Source organism: Theobroma cacao, chromosome 2, assembly GCF_053813885.1.
Source record: "Theobroma cacao isolate CCN51 chromosome 2, ASM5381388v1, whole genome shotgun sequence".
Classification (NCBI taxonomy): Eukaryota; Viridiplantae; Streptophyta; class Magnoliopsida; order Malvales; family Malvaceae; genus Theobroma; species Theobroma cacao.
In genome coordinates, this window is record NC_142640.1 from 48,856,687 (window position 1) to 48,870,038 (window position 13,352).

Consider the following 13,352-nt stretch of genomic DNA (forward strand, 5'->3'; position numbering starts at 1 on the left):
AAGGTAAGGTGAAATTTTTTTTTTTTGAAAAATTATAATTTAGTAATTTTTAAAATAATAAAAAATAAAATAATATTTTTAATAATATTAATGATTGATTAACGGTTGAATCTATATATCCAGTAAAAGATATTCTTTTGAGAAAAAGTGTTTATCTTAAAAACTAGTGGACCGCGTATAATTATTGTTAAAAGTTGTGAGTGTTAAGGTATTTTATTGAAAAAGTTACTTTTGGATTTTTTTTCTATTTTATTTTGTAGTTACAATCACATTGACGGTTAGATAAATAATATTCCAACAAACATTTTCTTATGAAATACAGTAAAATCTCTATAAATTAATACTTTGAAAATCATGAAAATTTATTAATTAATCAAAATATTATTTAATTAATAAATTAATAATTAATTAATTAATACATTGATTAATAAAATATTTATATAAAATTTAATTTCACTTTATAGCAATCTAATAAAATATTTGCTCAATAAAAATAATAATAAAAGAGAGTTTATTCACTTTGAAATCTAAAGGGTTGATCTTGTAAAGGCTCAACCCTTACACAAAAGAGTTTCTTTTGAACCATCCAACTTGTTTTATTTTCTGACTAAAATCGAAGTAAGTATTAGATAAATAATATTTCAGCAAACCCATAAGGAAAAAAAAAAGAGTCTACAATATTATGAAATAGACCCCAAAGGGCCTTGTAAGGATGTGGACTAATGATAGCTTATATTCTTTATGCTATGCGTGCTAGCTAAGCAATTTTTGTAATATTTTAGCTGACGAGGGCAATTTATCAGTTGTAGTGGGAGTAGTTGATGACTTTGGGAACACTGCCTGCTTATATCTTTTTGTATCAGAATTGAACCAAATTGTGAATTGATATCTGGTTTTTGGCAAGCATTTCCTCCTCTTTGTTTTTTCTGCAAACTTTGCTTAGTTCTTTTTGTGTGTAGTTCTTGATTGCAGACTGATTCTGCTGCAACCCTTTGAGCAGTATTGTGTGAGTGTGAGTGCTGCCACACTTCCAACAGAGATGAAAGCGGCAGATTTAGCTGTGGCAGGGGTGATTCTTGTGTGCTGTTTCATTTGTTTGGTCATTTTTCGAGGTTCAAGCAGCAAGAAAACTATGAAAGCTCCAGGAAGGAATCATCGCATTTACAGGGACGACTTTACCCGTAATCCCAAAGGCTATTTTCGTGATTTGCGCAAACGAAAGGGGTGAGAAGGCAAGTCCAACAGATCGGAATAAGGACCCCATTTCCATTTGTCTGTCACTTTTCTAAATGGCTTCTGCGAAAGTTCAATCGTCAGAGAGTTCCCAGGATTTTCTACCTTCCAGTGTCTCTGTTTGTCCTTTTCACTTAGCTGCGTTGAACCTGTGAAATTTACATATTGCAAGTTCCCTTTCTTTTCTTTAAGGTCGAAATGCATTAAATGTAGATGGCCCTTCAACCCTGTTTACTCACTGGATATAAAGTGATATGCAGGAAACAGATTCTGCAAAATCAGTAATGATCTAAACTTAAAACCTAAAAAGTGATACTTGAAAAGAGACCATCATTCATGAAGCATGACTAGCTTGTCGTTCATTGGTCACTGAACAATCTCAAGTTTGCACAAAATTTGCATTCAGCTTACTTCTCAGGGCTTCTTGTTCTTGCCTTGTGGAAATGGGAATGAATACAAAATAAATGAGTATCCTAAGGGTATATATTGAATGAACACTGCTTATAAGCCAATCCTACCAAAAGGATAAAAAACACTACCAAGAATCCAAAATTCTATTTTACAGATCTTTAAAATGAGGAAATCCAAGGAACACTAGCATATAAAGTTAGCTTCATCTCCTTCTCTTCCTGCCTTTACCTAATTGTCCAGATTTAAAGGCATGTTCCTGTTCTTGGAGGAAAGCTATTGCCCTTCCATAGTTGGCCGCTCTCTCTTTTTCCTGTAATGCCTTGTCTTTTTGCTTTACCTCATACAAGAAATAATTGTCCTTGCGCAGCTCACGAGCTGCACCTTTAGCTTCACGTTTTATGAGTTTTTGCAACTTTCTTCTCTCGGCTTGTTCCCGATCTGGATCATAGTCTCTACCTTTAACAAAGCTGCAGAATAACACGACCATTAGATGCAATTACTCGCATAGAGTGTAAATAGCACCACTGAATACTATGATCGTCAAGAAACAGGAAGGTAAAAAGAAAAAAAAAAGTGATCAAAAATGAAATAGAAAATAAAATGTAGTTTACTTCTCCTCAAATTTTGGATTAAGTAATTTGATAGGCACTGGCTTCTGCTTCCGTATCTGAAGTGGTCTCCGCAGCCTATGAGCTTCATCAGCTTTCTGCTTAATGAGTTGAGCAACATCATTAAATTTATCTTTCAGTGCTTCTGGTATGTGTTTCTGCTGTGAAACTTCAAGTAACAACGTTGCAATTGGCAAGAAAATTTCAGGGAAGGAATTCAATCCATCATAGATCTCAACAAAACCTCGCAGAGTTTCAATCACAGTCACCAGCGCACTAGCCCTGAACATGAAAATTTATTAGCTATCCAACTGTATTATAAAACCCCTGACAGGGGGGCATTCAAAACCTAACTGAGCAAATTGATGAAATAGACAAACAAAACAACAAACTAATGTAATTCAACTCATCATCATTCATCAAAAACAACAGTGAAAAAAGCAGCAATTGCTGACCTGAAATTATCAGAGCTGAAAAATGAAGAGTCATCTGGCATATCCATTACCATGAGAAAATTCAAAGGATTAATCTCATCCACACAATCATGTACGCGCAACAGGGGCCTGAGTGCTTTCAGCTCCATAAGATTATAAAACTGCTACAAAAGAAATGCCACAAAATTGAACAACTTTAGTCTGATAGTTTATTACATTGTTTGATTATTATATTATCATTTTTATTCTGATACAAACTTAGAAATCAGATAAGTAAAACGTCGTATTGACGCAAAAATCAATTCCAAAATCAACCAATGGACTAAGGCAACATACAAATTCTTTTCTTTTACTTTCATTAATAACTAATTTGGATGGAGGGAATCATGCAAGTTATGCATGAAATTAATCTCAATATCAGATGAAATGCAGCAAGGCATCATAGAATTTTTCTATTTTCCCTTTATTCCTTCTACTTTTTTTTTTTTGTTGAATTTATTTATAATAAGCTGCAATCATGCATAATACCTGACAGTCTTGCTCTGCTGCTAGTTTTTGGTCCGTAGCTGCCATCAGCAGAGTTCGGAGAAACATTATAGCTTCTGGACAGAACTTTCGAGACTGTTTGGTAACCTACAAGTCCAAAAATTGATCATGTCAATAAACTGCAGCTACGAGTCAAAAAGAAAAAGGGGTAGCCAGACAAAATTACAACAATTTGTTATCAATACATGGTACATTGGTAAACATAGGATACCATTCTCCAACAAAACAGGCTAGAAGATAAAGTGTAAAAGGTAAACAAGGACATACCATGAGAACCATGGAGCATAAAAAAGAACCAATAGCAACATCCCGACCCGACGTAATGGGACAACGCATCAGATACTCGCACATTAATAATATTGCTGGAGTCATGACTACATGACGAAAGTCAGAGCATGGGAAAACCATGGACCATAACCTCAAGAGAAATAATGTTTTCAAGGTGGGCCAACATCCATTTTCTGCCAAGTAATAAAAAATTCATTTCATAAGAAATCAGCAAAAGACTGAGCTGGAGATAATAAAGTTGGAAGGACCAAAGACTCAAAGAATCAAGCCACCACAAACCTTGGTTCTTGAGAGCCTCACAAAATTGTGTGCGAGTTCGTAAGATTCGTTGACGAGCACATATTGCAGAGAAATATGGGATCTCCATACTTAATTCCATTAGCGGCTTGACGAGCAAATTCAATAACTCAAAATTCAAGGGCTTCTTATTCGCTAACACAGCAAAATATTGCAAGAGAACACCATAAAATACCTGGCAAATAGCAGATATATCAGTTTTTTATGAATGGTGGCAATCAATATAATATTAGCATAACAAAATGCTCTGTAACTACTCAAATATAAGAGTCATTAAACTTAGATTTAGAAAAAAAAAATAATAATAACAACATCAAAAGCTTCCAACACAATGATTCAACATTTTTGTGAATTTAATCCTTCAAAATGAAAAACGTCTAACAAGATAACTGGATACTTACTTGGTGAGAATTTGCAACATCAATACATGCAGAAGTTTTCCCACACAAACGCACACACACAAAGCAAGGAAAGAAAAACAAGCAGCACACTTACTTGCATTTTCTTCCGATTTTCTGCAGCAAGCTTAATTGCATCGCTTTTCCGAATTCGATTGATAATCACAATAACGTCGCCATTAGAACAATTCTCTAATAAAGAAGACAGTTCCTCTAAGCTCCTTGGAGCTTCAAATATAAAGGGAATGTCTGATTTCGTTGAAGTATGTTTAATGCTTGGTTTAATTTTTTTCGCATCCACATACTGTCCATCGTCTTTCTTAAGTTCAGTTTTATTTGACTTGTTACAACCTTTTTGCTCCACATCTTCTTCATCACCAACGGTATCATCATGTTCTTGCTCCTCTTCATCCTCATCCAAATCTGTACCAAGATTGTCATCATCACTCTGCTCCCAATACTTCAGAGATAGAGTTTTTTCATGTTCATCATCATCATCTTCTTCAGATCCTTCATCTTCACCAGTATCTTCAGCACTTTCTGAATCTTCAGAAGCATTCTCGTCTTCATCCTTTCTTTCAAGAATCTCATCAACCCAGCCCTTTTTACTCCCAGGCTCCTCATCAAGTGCAAAGGAATCACCAAGATCATCTCCTGAGATAGCCCTTGGCCTCTGTAAAGGATCTTTCTCAACATTTTCACCATCTTCATCACTAGAGTAATCCGTTGCTAACATCCTCTTCTGACGCTCTTCCTGAAATTTGTGGATTTCCAGATAAATTATTAAGCATTTGCGTCATAACGTAGAGGCCAACATATTGCTAGTGTTATCATCAAAATAACAACAACAACAACAACAACAACAATAAGAATAATAATAATAATAATAATAATAAAGTTATCATGTCAAATAAAAATCTTATAAATTCATAGAAACTTTTAAATAACAATCTTATTCCCAAGCAATAAACAACAAGAACTCTACCAACTCATATAAATTATTTATGATTCCAAAAGGAAAGGCAAATCACTTATAAACATTTATATCTCAGGTTTAGAGATAATAAAATAGAGAAAAAATTATCGTTCATAAGTTTATGGACCCAAAAAGTCATACCATAACAGCTTCGTAATAAATATATTGGTTTATAATGAAAAAGACACCATGTTGTGCATCTAAGGTAACCTGAAATTTCTTAATAGTAATTACATTGGCTGTTCCAGCTATTGTAGATAATAACTGCATCAGTGAATTTCCATCTCACAGAATACCTCTATGAATTGAAACAGCTCAAGACTATAACTAAATGTAACAGCATTTTCAAATAATATTAAACCATGCAAATGCATATACAACCAAAACAATTAGTTGAGCATGGAACACATATACCTCTAATCGCTCCAGTTGCTCCCTCTCCTCTTGGGCAATCTCCTCAGGTGTCTTTGTCCTGTCTGAGGGGCGAGCACGCATTTCCAATACCAGCTCATTGACAAGTTTATCATATGAATCAGGTTGTTCCTGTCAAAGACAGTTAAAAAAAATTTAATGCTTATTTTGATTATGCATCCAGATGTGCCTCTGTTTGAAAATTTTAACGACAGAACTTCAGTTCAGTCGTAATTACGGTAATAGAGCTTTTTCTTCTTCATTAATGCCATAAAAGCCTTCTTCCTTAATAATAAAACCAGTGGTATAAATGCACCTTCTTGTCATTATACTTCTTAATCATTGAAGAAATATGGCATGCTAAAGTAAGATTTCAGAAAACAACATAAGTAAATAAATGAAGACAGAACTTTGTATTTGACCAGAGTGCTCATCCGGCATGGCTAGTTTAATAAAAGCCCACCTAGAACCATCATAACTCTGTACCTGCTTATAAGCTTCTTCTCTCTGACTAACTGGTAACTCTTCCTTGTTCAAATGCTCATTCAGAACACCCTTGTTGACAAGAGCTTTCAAAGCATTAATCTTGCCTGGTTCAGTCATAGACAATAATACCTGGGACTGCACTAAAGATGTGAAGTTCTTATCTAATTCTTCCATCAACTGCTCATTTTCTTCTTTATCTTTTGCTTTTTGTGCCTGGTAAGAAATAAGAAAAAAAAATTAGAGACCAGATGTCAAGAACAGTCTGGAAATTAACAGAGTTAACATTTTGATGCATACAAATTTTTACCTTGAAATACTTGCTCTTCAAAATAACCTCCTCCATTATTTCCTTCTTGGTTTTGTGCTTCTGTAGCATGAAAGTCACAAATTTAAGTCACTTTTAAGGCATCATCTAACACCACATCATAAAAACATGCCCAATGGTAAACGAGTATCCAAGTGCCAATGAAGCACAGAGAGAGAAAGAGAACATCATGTATGCATGCACAGTCACTTCCACTATAACTGCTATTGCTTCATCGTTGTGGAGAATAGCAATTGAAATGGATCACCTTTAAGAGCTCAACCTCAGAAAACTCCAGTATTCTGATTATGAAAGGAGAAATTACCCAAGCAAGCTCATGTTTTTCACATCACATTACTACAAATGTTATGACAAAACATGCAGACTAAAAGGCACGGGAAAAGGGATTCTTTAGCAGCTAAAAGCGAAGGATACTAATCAATTCATATGTGACTTGAATTATTTTGCATGAATTTGAACATCATTTAATTGTAGTAGATAACCCATAGAGTAGAAAAGACCAGAGGACCCAAAGAATATCATTTTGGACTAGCAAAACACCAATATTCTGATTCTGCAATATCCCAGAATCAATAACTAAAGGTTAACACCTCATCAAACAGCTAACCAAGATGTTAGACTGAAAATGAACTAGCATTTAAAATATATGCCTTTAAATGATCTATATGCCAATTTGATCTTAATGAAAAATCATTTCTGAGCTGATCATCAAACACAAATACGAACAAGCGTTTCTTAATAAAACAGAATAGGGCATACATTTTCCTCTCCTTCTACCAAACCCCTTTCTGTCGGATCCTGTGCACCATGAGAGTTAAGTTGCTTTAAGATGGCTGATCGTTCTACAAGGAAGGACAAATCATCAATGCCATTAACATATTCTCAAGGAAACAGTAAAAGAGAGGAAAGGCACACTACAGGGAAATAAATATCTGAGGAGAAAGTTATACGGAAATTATTCAATATAATTTTATATATAAAGAAGAAATGAATGTGCACAACCGAAAATGGAACTTCCACCAGAAACACACACAAGTTACATCAGAACGAAAATAAAACAAAAGCAGAACTGAGGAGATGACAACTCATACTAAACTAAACTACTGTGATTGCATGCATCATTACCAAATAATAGATTGAAGTTTATCAATACCAGCAACCAAGTTCTCAAAATTATTTTTCTATCTCAATGAGATTCAACTGCATGATAAGCATACATAAAGAAGAATACAAGGTCCTTGCTGTAGACTGTAGTCTTACAGACAAACAGTGGGAACTAAAGCCACTTTTTTGCAATGTTTATATGCAAAAGCTACTGGTGAAAGGTCACACAATGTCCAAACAAATGAAACACTGATTAGGAATTCGGGATTATCAATATACAAATTACAAATTCATTATCACAATGAAAAGCAGACGATAAATCTTACTGTTAGTTGCTCCTCCTCGATCATCATTATCGTCATCAGACAGAATTTCATCCTCAAAATCATCCCTCTCTGGGAGGGAGCCAAAACCTGGAGCATCAAAGTCATCGTCTTCTCCATCTGATAAATTGAACTTGCTCTTCTTGCCAAATTTCAACTATGGAACCAAAAAGAGACAAAAGAAAAAGAAAAAAAAATAAAATATCAGAATTCCATACACTTAACCTCAAAAAATAGCTATTTTTCCCAACTGTGCATATAATAGTAACCAAGAAAGCACATGCAAACGCATATAAGACATCATACTAACAAAACAAAAGCTAAAGTCAATAAAGAAAAGTACTAGTAAGGTTTATTCAATATTTTATTTTAAAAAGAACCACAAATCTGTTATCAATAAAGGAATTCTTCCAGCTTCCGTTCTCCCTAATGTTCAGGCAATGCCCAATTCACTAAAATTTATATTCCAGTTTCAGCAGGACCACCTTGATGTAAATAATGATGCATTACCAAAATGGGAATTAATAGTAAACCATAACCAAAAAGCTTTAAAATTGCACCAACTCCAAAGAAAAAAAAGCAAAATTTATAAACCTCAATAACCATATGAAAGTTTCTAAACCTCCCGCTTAACAAGTGAAAACATATACTCCATAAAACAGCAACCACTTGTTTTTCTTTTTGCTACAATTCCTCAGCAAGCCAGTAAAAAGAACTAAAGAAAACGCATAAATAAAAAAAAAAAACCAACCTGACGCTCACGTTGAGATCGCATAATACCCTTTTCAAACTCTCCCAACTCATCATTTTGCTCCCCAATTCTGTTATCCACAAAAACAGAAGACTTTGTACTTTGCTCGTACTCTTTCAACAGCGTTTTCTTCCTCTGAAACAAACCCAAAAAAGCCTCATTAACACACATAACATATATATACAAGTATAAAATAGAGAAAATAAAAGGGGTGGATTTCTGGAGTTGAATTTGCCTTTTGGATGGCGAGGGAACGAGAAAGGCCAATTCGGAGTTCTTCCCCCTTGCGTTTCTTGCCAAGTATGTCGAACTTGCGGCGGGACCAGATGGTCTCGAAAGGGTTGGATTTTTCAGCTTTGAGTTTCATGGAGATGGCATCTGGACCTGACTTTTTGCTGCCTTTCTTCTTTGCTTTCTTCTTGGTTTTGGCGTCGGAACCCGAATGCTTAGCCATCGGTTGCCTGCGTTTTGGTCTGTGAGAAAGGGCGGTTGTGAAGAACAACAGCAGCGAGGAAACCAAGGAAGAAGGAAAGGGTTTTACATTCAAGTTCTGGGCTTTCTGGGTTTTGTAGGAGGTCATTATGGTGGGCTTTGGGTCCAAAATTATCTGAGCCTCTGCTCCATTACTAGACTAACGATCCAAATAATAAAACAATTAATAAATTTTTAATCTATATTAATAATTAGAGTGAGATGGTAAATACATTAACACCAATGTCCAAATCTTATTCAACTCATGACAAATCCTAATTATATTATCCAAGATTTACTCAAACTCAATTATAAGATATTTTAATTTTATTTAATCATATCTAATAATACAACATATACAATATTTATAGATTTAAAAAAAAAAAAAATCGATGATGCTTTTGTCTCTTATCTTAACCTTTTAATTTTATGTAGAAATGGTAATGGATACTCTATAACAAAGTATTCAACCCGATTATATAAAGTGAAAACAATCTATATTCGAATTTGAAATGAGTTCGAATAATAATTTTAATTCTATACATAAAAATGTGAAATCCTTTATTTCCTTTTTTGTTTTGTTTTTTCTAATGGGCCTTTTTCTGTGGTAGATAGGGACCTAAAATGGGGTTAGGGGAATCTTGCTAATATATAAAGGTGCGGGGCTTGCTCCATGCTCAAGGAACAGAGATCCCAAAAGCTCTGACAAAAACGTCGACTCATTCATATTTCTCACTCATAGATGGCCCCGTACTCCTTGAACATTGCCAGTGCAATGAAAGATAGAAAGGAAAACTGCTTGGGAATCTGTTACAATGCGATTTTCATGTCGATACAAGTGCAATAATGAAGTGCATTTTTAAGCATGCATGATCAATGGTGGACACACCCAGGCCAATTAATGCCACTCCTTCTTAAGTTGTTGCACCAGTTTTATGTGGCTGGTCAAGGGAAAGCCCTGACTGTTTTGCACCTTGGGGCATGATTAACAATGGATTTTAAGTTATACCCCTCCCTCACTGTCAAATGTTTTCAAAGTCTGTAAATTGAGTTACAGCAGGAAACATGGGCATATATCACAGAGAATTTCACCAATTAATCATATTGAAAACATTTGTAATAGTAAAACCAACTGATAAATTTGCCAAGGTTCAAGCAGAACCAGTGAAAGAAAGGCCAGATTATTGTAACTACAACAATGCATGGTACAGTTATGGTGGTGTTGCAGCTTCAGCAAAGCTGATCACCCAGCATCTCTGCTGCAATAAACGTCGGTGAATTCAAGGAGGATCATCCAAGTGTACACGCACCCACCCTGTGTCCACCCTCCGGTACAAGTTACAAAAACCAAAAGTGGTTGAACCATGTGCTTCTTCCAGCCACTGTAGCATCCAGGAGAGACCCAAAAGGGGTCAAGGGACGTCCAATCGTCTTTCCCCTTGAGCCATAATCGCCAGGCCCATACATAATGACACGACACAAACTTTTTCAGTCACACAACAAACCCCCTTTTCCTTTTCTTCAATATACTTTAGTACTAGTATTATTTACAAAAACAAACACTAGAAAAATCACAAATATTCTGGAGTTAAGATTAGAATCCCCTTTGTTGAAAAAGAGTTTTTGGAGGCCAGTAAAACAATTGACTGTTTAACTTTAAGCCAAGAGCCAGAAATCCTTGTGCCGCTTAGTGGTGATCAAGTAGCCTCCAAGTTTTTTGCTTTTCCTTCTTACTGCAACTGCCATGCAACTCGCATTCTGGATACAGTACTCGACTACTCCACCAGTTACACGGTTCCCTGCCCACATCATGATGAGACGCCAAGTCATGGACTTCTTTTTCTGTCCCAAAACCAGGAGTGCCACCCCTTGTCTTTTGGCCTCTTCGACTATTGTTGGACCTTTCTCCTTTCCCTCCACCACTGTTACCTCAACTTGCACCTGTCAGGCCAAAGTCATAGCATTTGCTATGTTACATGGACTCCAGATAAAGGTGGCATTAATATATTAATCTCTACTTAACCAATTTACTTATCATTTGAAAATTGAGAACAAAACTAATTAAAAGTGAGGAATAGTATATGCTTTACCAGGCAAAAAGTTGAGAATGTCATTATTTTGAGAGATGTTAACAGGAAACTTAAAGGATATGCCCAACTCACCTCAGGTCTCTTCTGCTTGCACATGTTTTTCAGGGAGCAAACCGGTTCAGAATCCCTTGCAGGTCTGTTCTTGTCGAATTCATTAACTGTAACTGCATTACGTATTTCAACCATATATGGTAAATCTTTTTATCTCCTTACACAGTGATTCTAACTAACAATCAAAACTTTTTCAGGGTAAATGACAAGAAAATGCAGAGCTCCAACCTTGTTTTGAGGGCTTTGTCACATAGAGAAGAATAATTGTGTCCTGACACTGGACAGTGTGAGAGAGTGCCCATTGTATTGCTCCCTTGGCTTCAATGCTGGAATCAACCACAATCATGATTTTCCTTCCAATTACCAACCCTGGTTTTTCTCCATTGCTGGATTTATCTTCTCCAACTTTGCCACAAATTTCAGCCTTCTGATCGGCTGTAGCAGAATCCACCTTAGGCTTGGCTTGTATTGGAGGAGACCGGACTCTTGCATGAGGCCTAATCCTGTTTAGGCAGAAGCCTGGCAACCTTGTGCCTGTCCTGCCCATCTCCTGCGATGGCGACTAAGGTAGACACCAAATAATTATAAGTAGGTAAAGAAGAAGAGAAGATGACAGGAACAATTAGGCCTTGCCTGTCGCTGGAAACCAAATATCTAGATGTTGGTTTGGGCCACGGGTTGTTTCTGCTAAGCTTTGCTTTTTCCCTCTTTTGCTTTCTTTTGTTTGTTAATCATGATAGCAGGTCTTTGTTTCCCTTTTATTTTCCCTTGTGGGGCTATTCCTGAACGTGCCTGTCATGAAGCTGTAGGCCCATCCCCCCTAGACCGGCCGCTTGGCCCCCGGGCATTCTGCCATGTTAGTGGTAATCAAATTATTTAATTATTTGCTTTGCATTGCCTTTCCAGTTAATATCCAAATTCTCTTATTCTATGGGTAATTGCAAGAATGCAAGGCACTATGTCATGATCATATTATGAACTGGTCTTTCAACTTTTTTTAAGAGGGCCAGGGCCAAAGATAGAATCAAATTAAAAGGCCATGAAAGGCATTGAACCTCCCACTTCAGGTTTGCAGCTCTTATGGTACAGGTTCCTGTCATAGTATCTAGTACTTCAACAACTGTTCCAATCTTTCTCCATCGCTTCCAACACATCTTTTTAACTTATCTGCAGCGCTATCTCTTCTTCTATACCATGTTTCTTGTCTGCCTATTTTAGTTGTGCGGTTGAAAATTGAGCCCAATTTTTTTGTTTTTCAGGGACTATGTTTCATGAATATTATTATAATAATAAATCTAGCAAACAAATTATAGCAGCCTCTGTTGAAATCCTCCCACAACAAGTCTGAAAGAGCATGTTTTGAGGTTGTGACAAGGAAATGGCAGCAGCCCATGGCCTAGCATCATGTGCACCAGAATTAGATTGATTGACAGCATGTGTAATTAGTTTCTGCTTATCATCACTGTTTCTGGGTCGACATTAACTATGCAGATTCACCTCTCGATCGCCTCTCATTATACCCTTATCATGCAAAGGACAAATAAGCTAATACTTACAACAAATCAAGAACAATGCGAGACAACACGCAATACTTGAAAAAATTTTCAAAAAACAAAATTTCCACAATCATCATCAGCCTTATATATAGTGACATATGTGCTGATGAAAATTCTACTCCCATTAGGTGAGATATAATGGTAATTATGGCTCATTCCTTCCTAGTTTAGTACTGTCACCTCTCTCCTGTAATGATCATTCCAAGATTAATATTGATGGTTTAGGGTGTGAATATGACCATACTAGAACCCTGTAAAGATTTTCATTTTGTTTTTCTTTGTGATGGCTTTATTTAACGTGAATCGAAAGCTACCAGCTCATCATTTTGAGAATAACACATAATTAACACACAAAGTAAAACACTGTGTTAGAAGTTCTTCGAAACAACATGATTAGCAAAAGCAGAAAAGGGTCAACTGCTCAACCCTACAATGCTAATTTGCCCACAAAAAAAAAAACAAAAAAACAAAAGGGTTCTGATGATTTAGAAAGAACAAACAAAGAACATCTTTCTTGCTGCATTACTCTGTTAAAAGTAAGGTCAAATAGGTGAGAGGTCCTTTCCAAAACTTTCCCTAACTTTAATTTGTCA

The 13,352-nt window shown here is 35.9% G+C and overlaps 2 protein-coding genes across 3 annotated transcripts; both read right to left on the reverse strand.

Moving 5' to 3' along the window:
- Positions 1-1,566: 1,566 nt before the first annotated feature.
- On the reverse strand, positions 1,567-9,123 carry LOC18610203 (nucleolar-like protein). 2 transcript variants are annotated; one of them, XM_007045729.3, is made up of 14 exons: positions 8,827-9,123; positions 8,592-8,726; positions 7,844-7,997; positions 7,173-7,255; positions 6,396-6,455; positions 6,089-6,301; positions 5,606-5,734; positions 4,313-4,969; positions 3,800-3,992; positions 3,500-3,693; positions 3,215-3,319; positions 2,708-2,847; positions 2,256-2,534; positions 1,567-2,111 (listed from the first exon to the last, which is right to left on the reverse strand). In XM_007045729.3, the coding sequence occupies exons 1-14, from the start codon at positions 9,043-9,045 to the stop codon at positions 1,847-1,849; spliced, it is 2,826 nt and encodes a 941-aa protein (XP_007045791.3). In that variant the 5' UTR covers positions 9,046-9,123; the 3' UTR covers positions 1,567-1,846. The 2 variants fall into 2 exon arrangements, with proteins under 2 accessions (XP_007045791.3, XP_007045792.3); XM_007045730.3 differs by having other exon boundaries at positions 2,708-2,850.
- A 1,337-nt stretch (positions 9,124-10,460) lies between these two features.
- LOC18610204 (Adenine nucleotide alpha hydrolases-like superfamily protein) lies at positions 10,461-11,921 on the reverse strand. The gene is made up of 3 exons (XM_018114778.2): positions 11,432-11,921; positions 11,225-11,316; positions 10,461-11,003 (listed from the first exon to the last, which is right to left on the reverse strand). Exons 1-3 carry the CDS (start codon positions 11,748-11,750, stop codon positions 10,719-10,721), a joined length of 696 nt encoding a protein of 231 aa, XP_017970267.2. The 5' UTR covers positions 11,751-11,921; the 3' UTR covers positions 10,461-10,718.
- Positions 11,922-13,352: the final 1,431 nt, after the last annotated feature.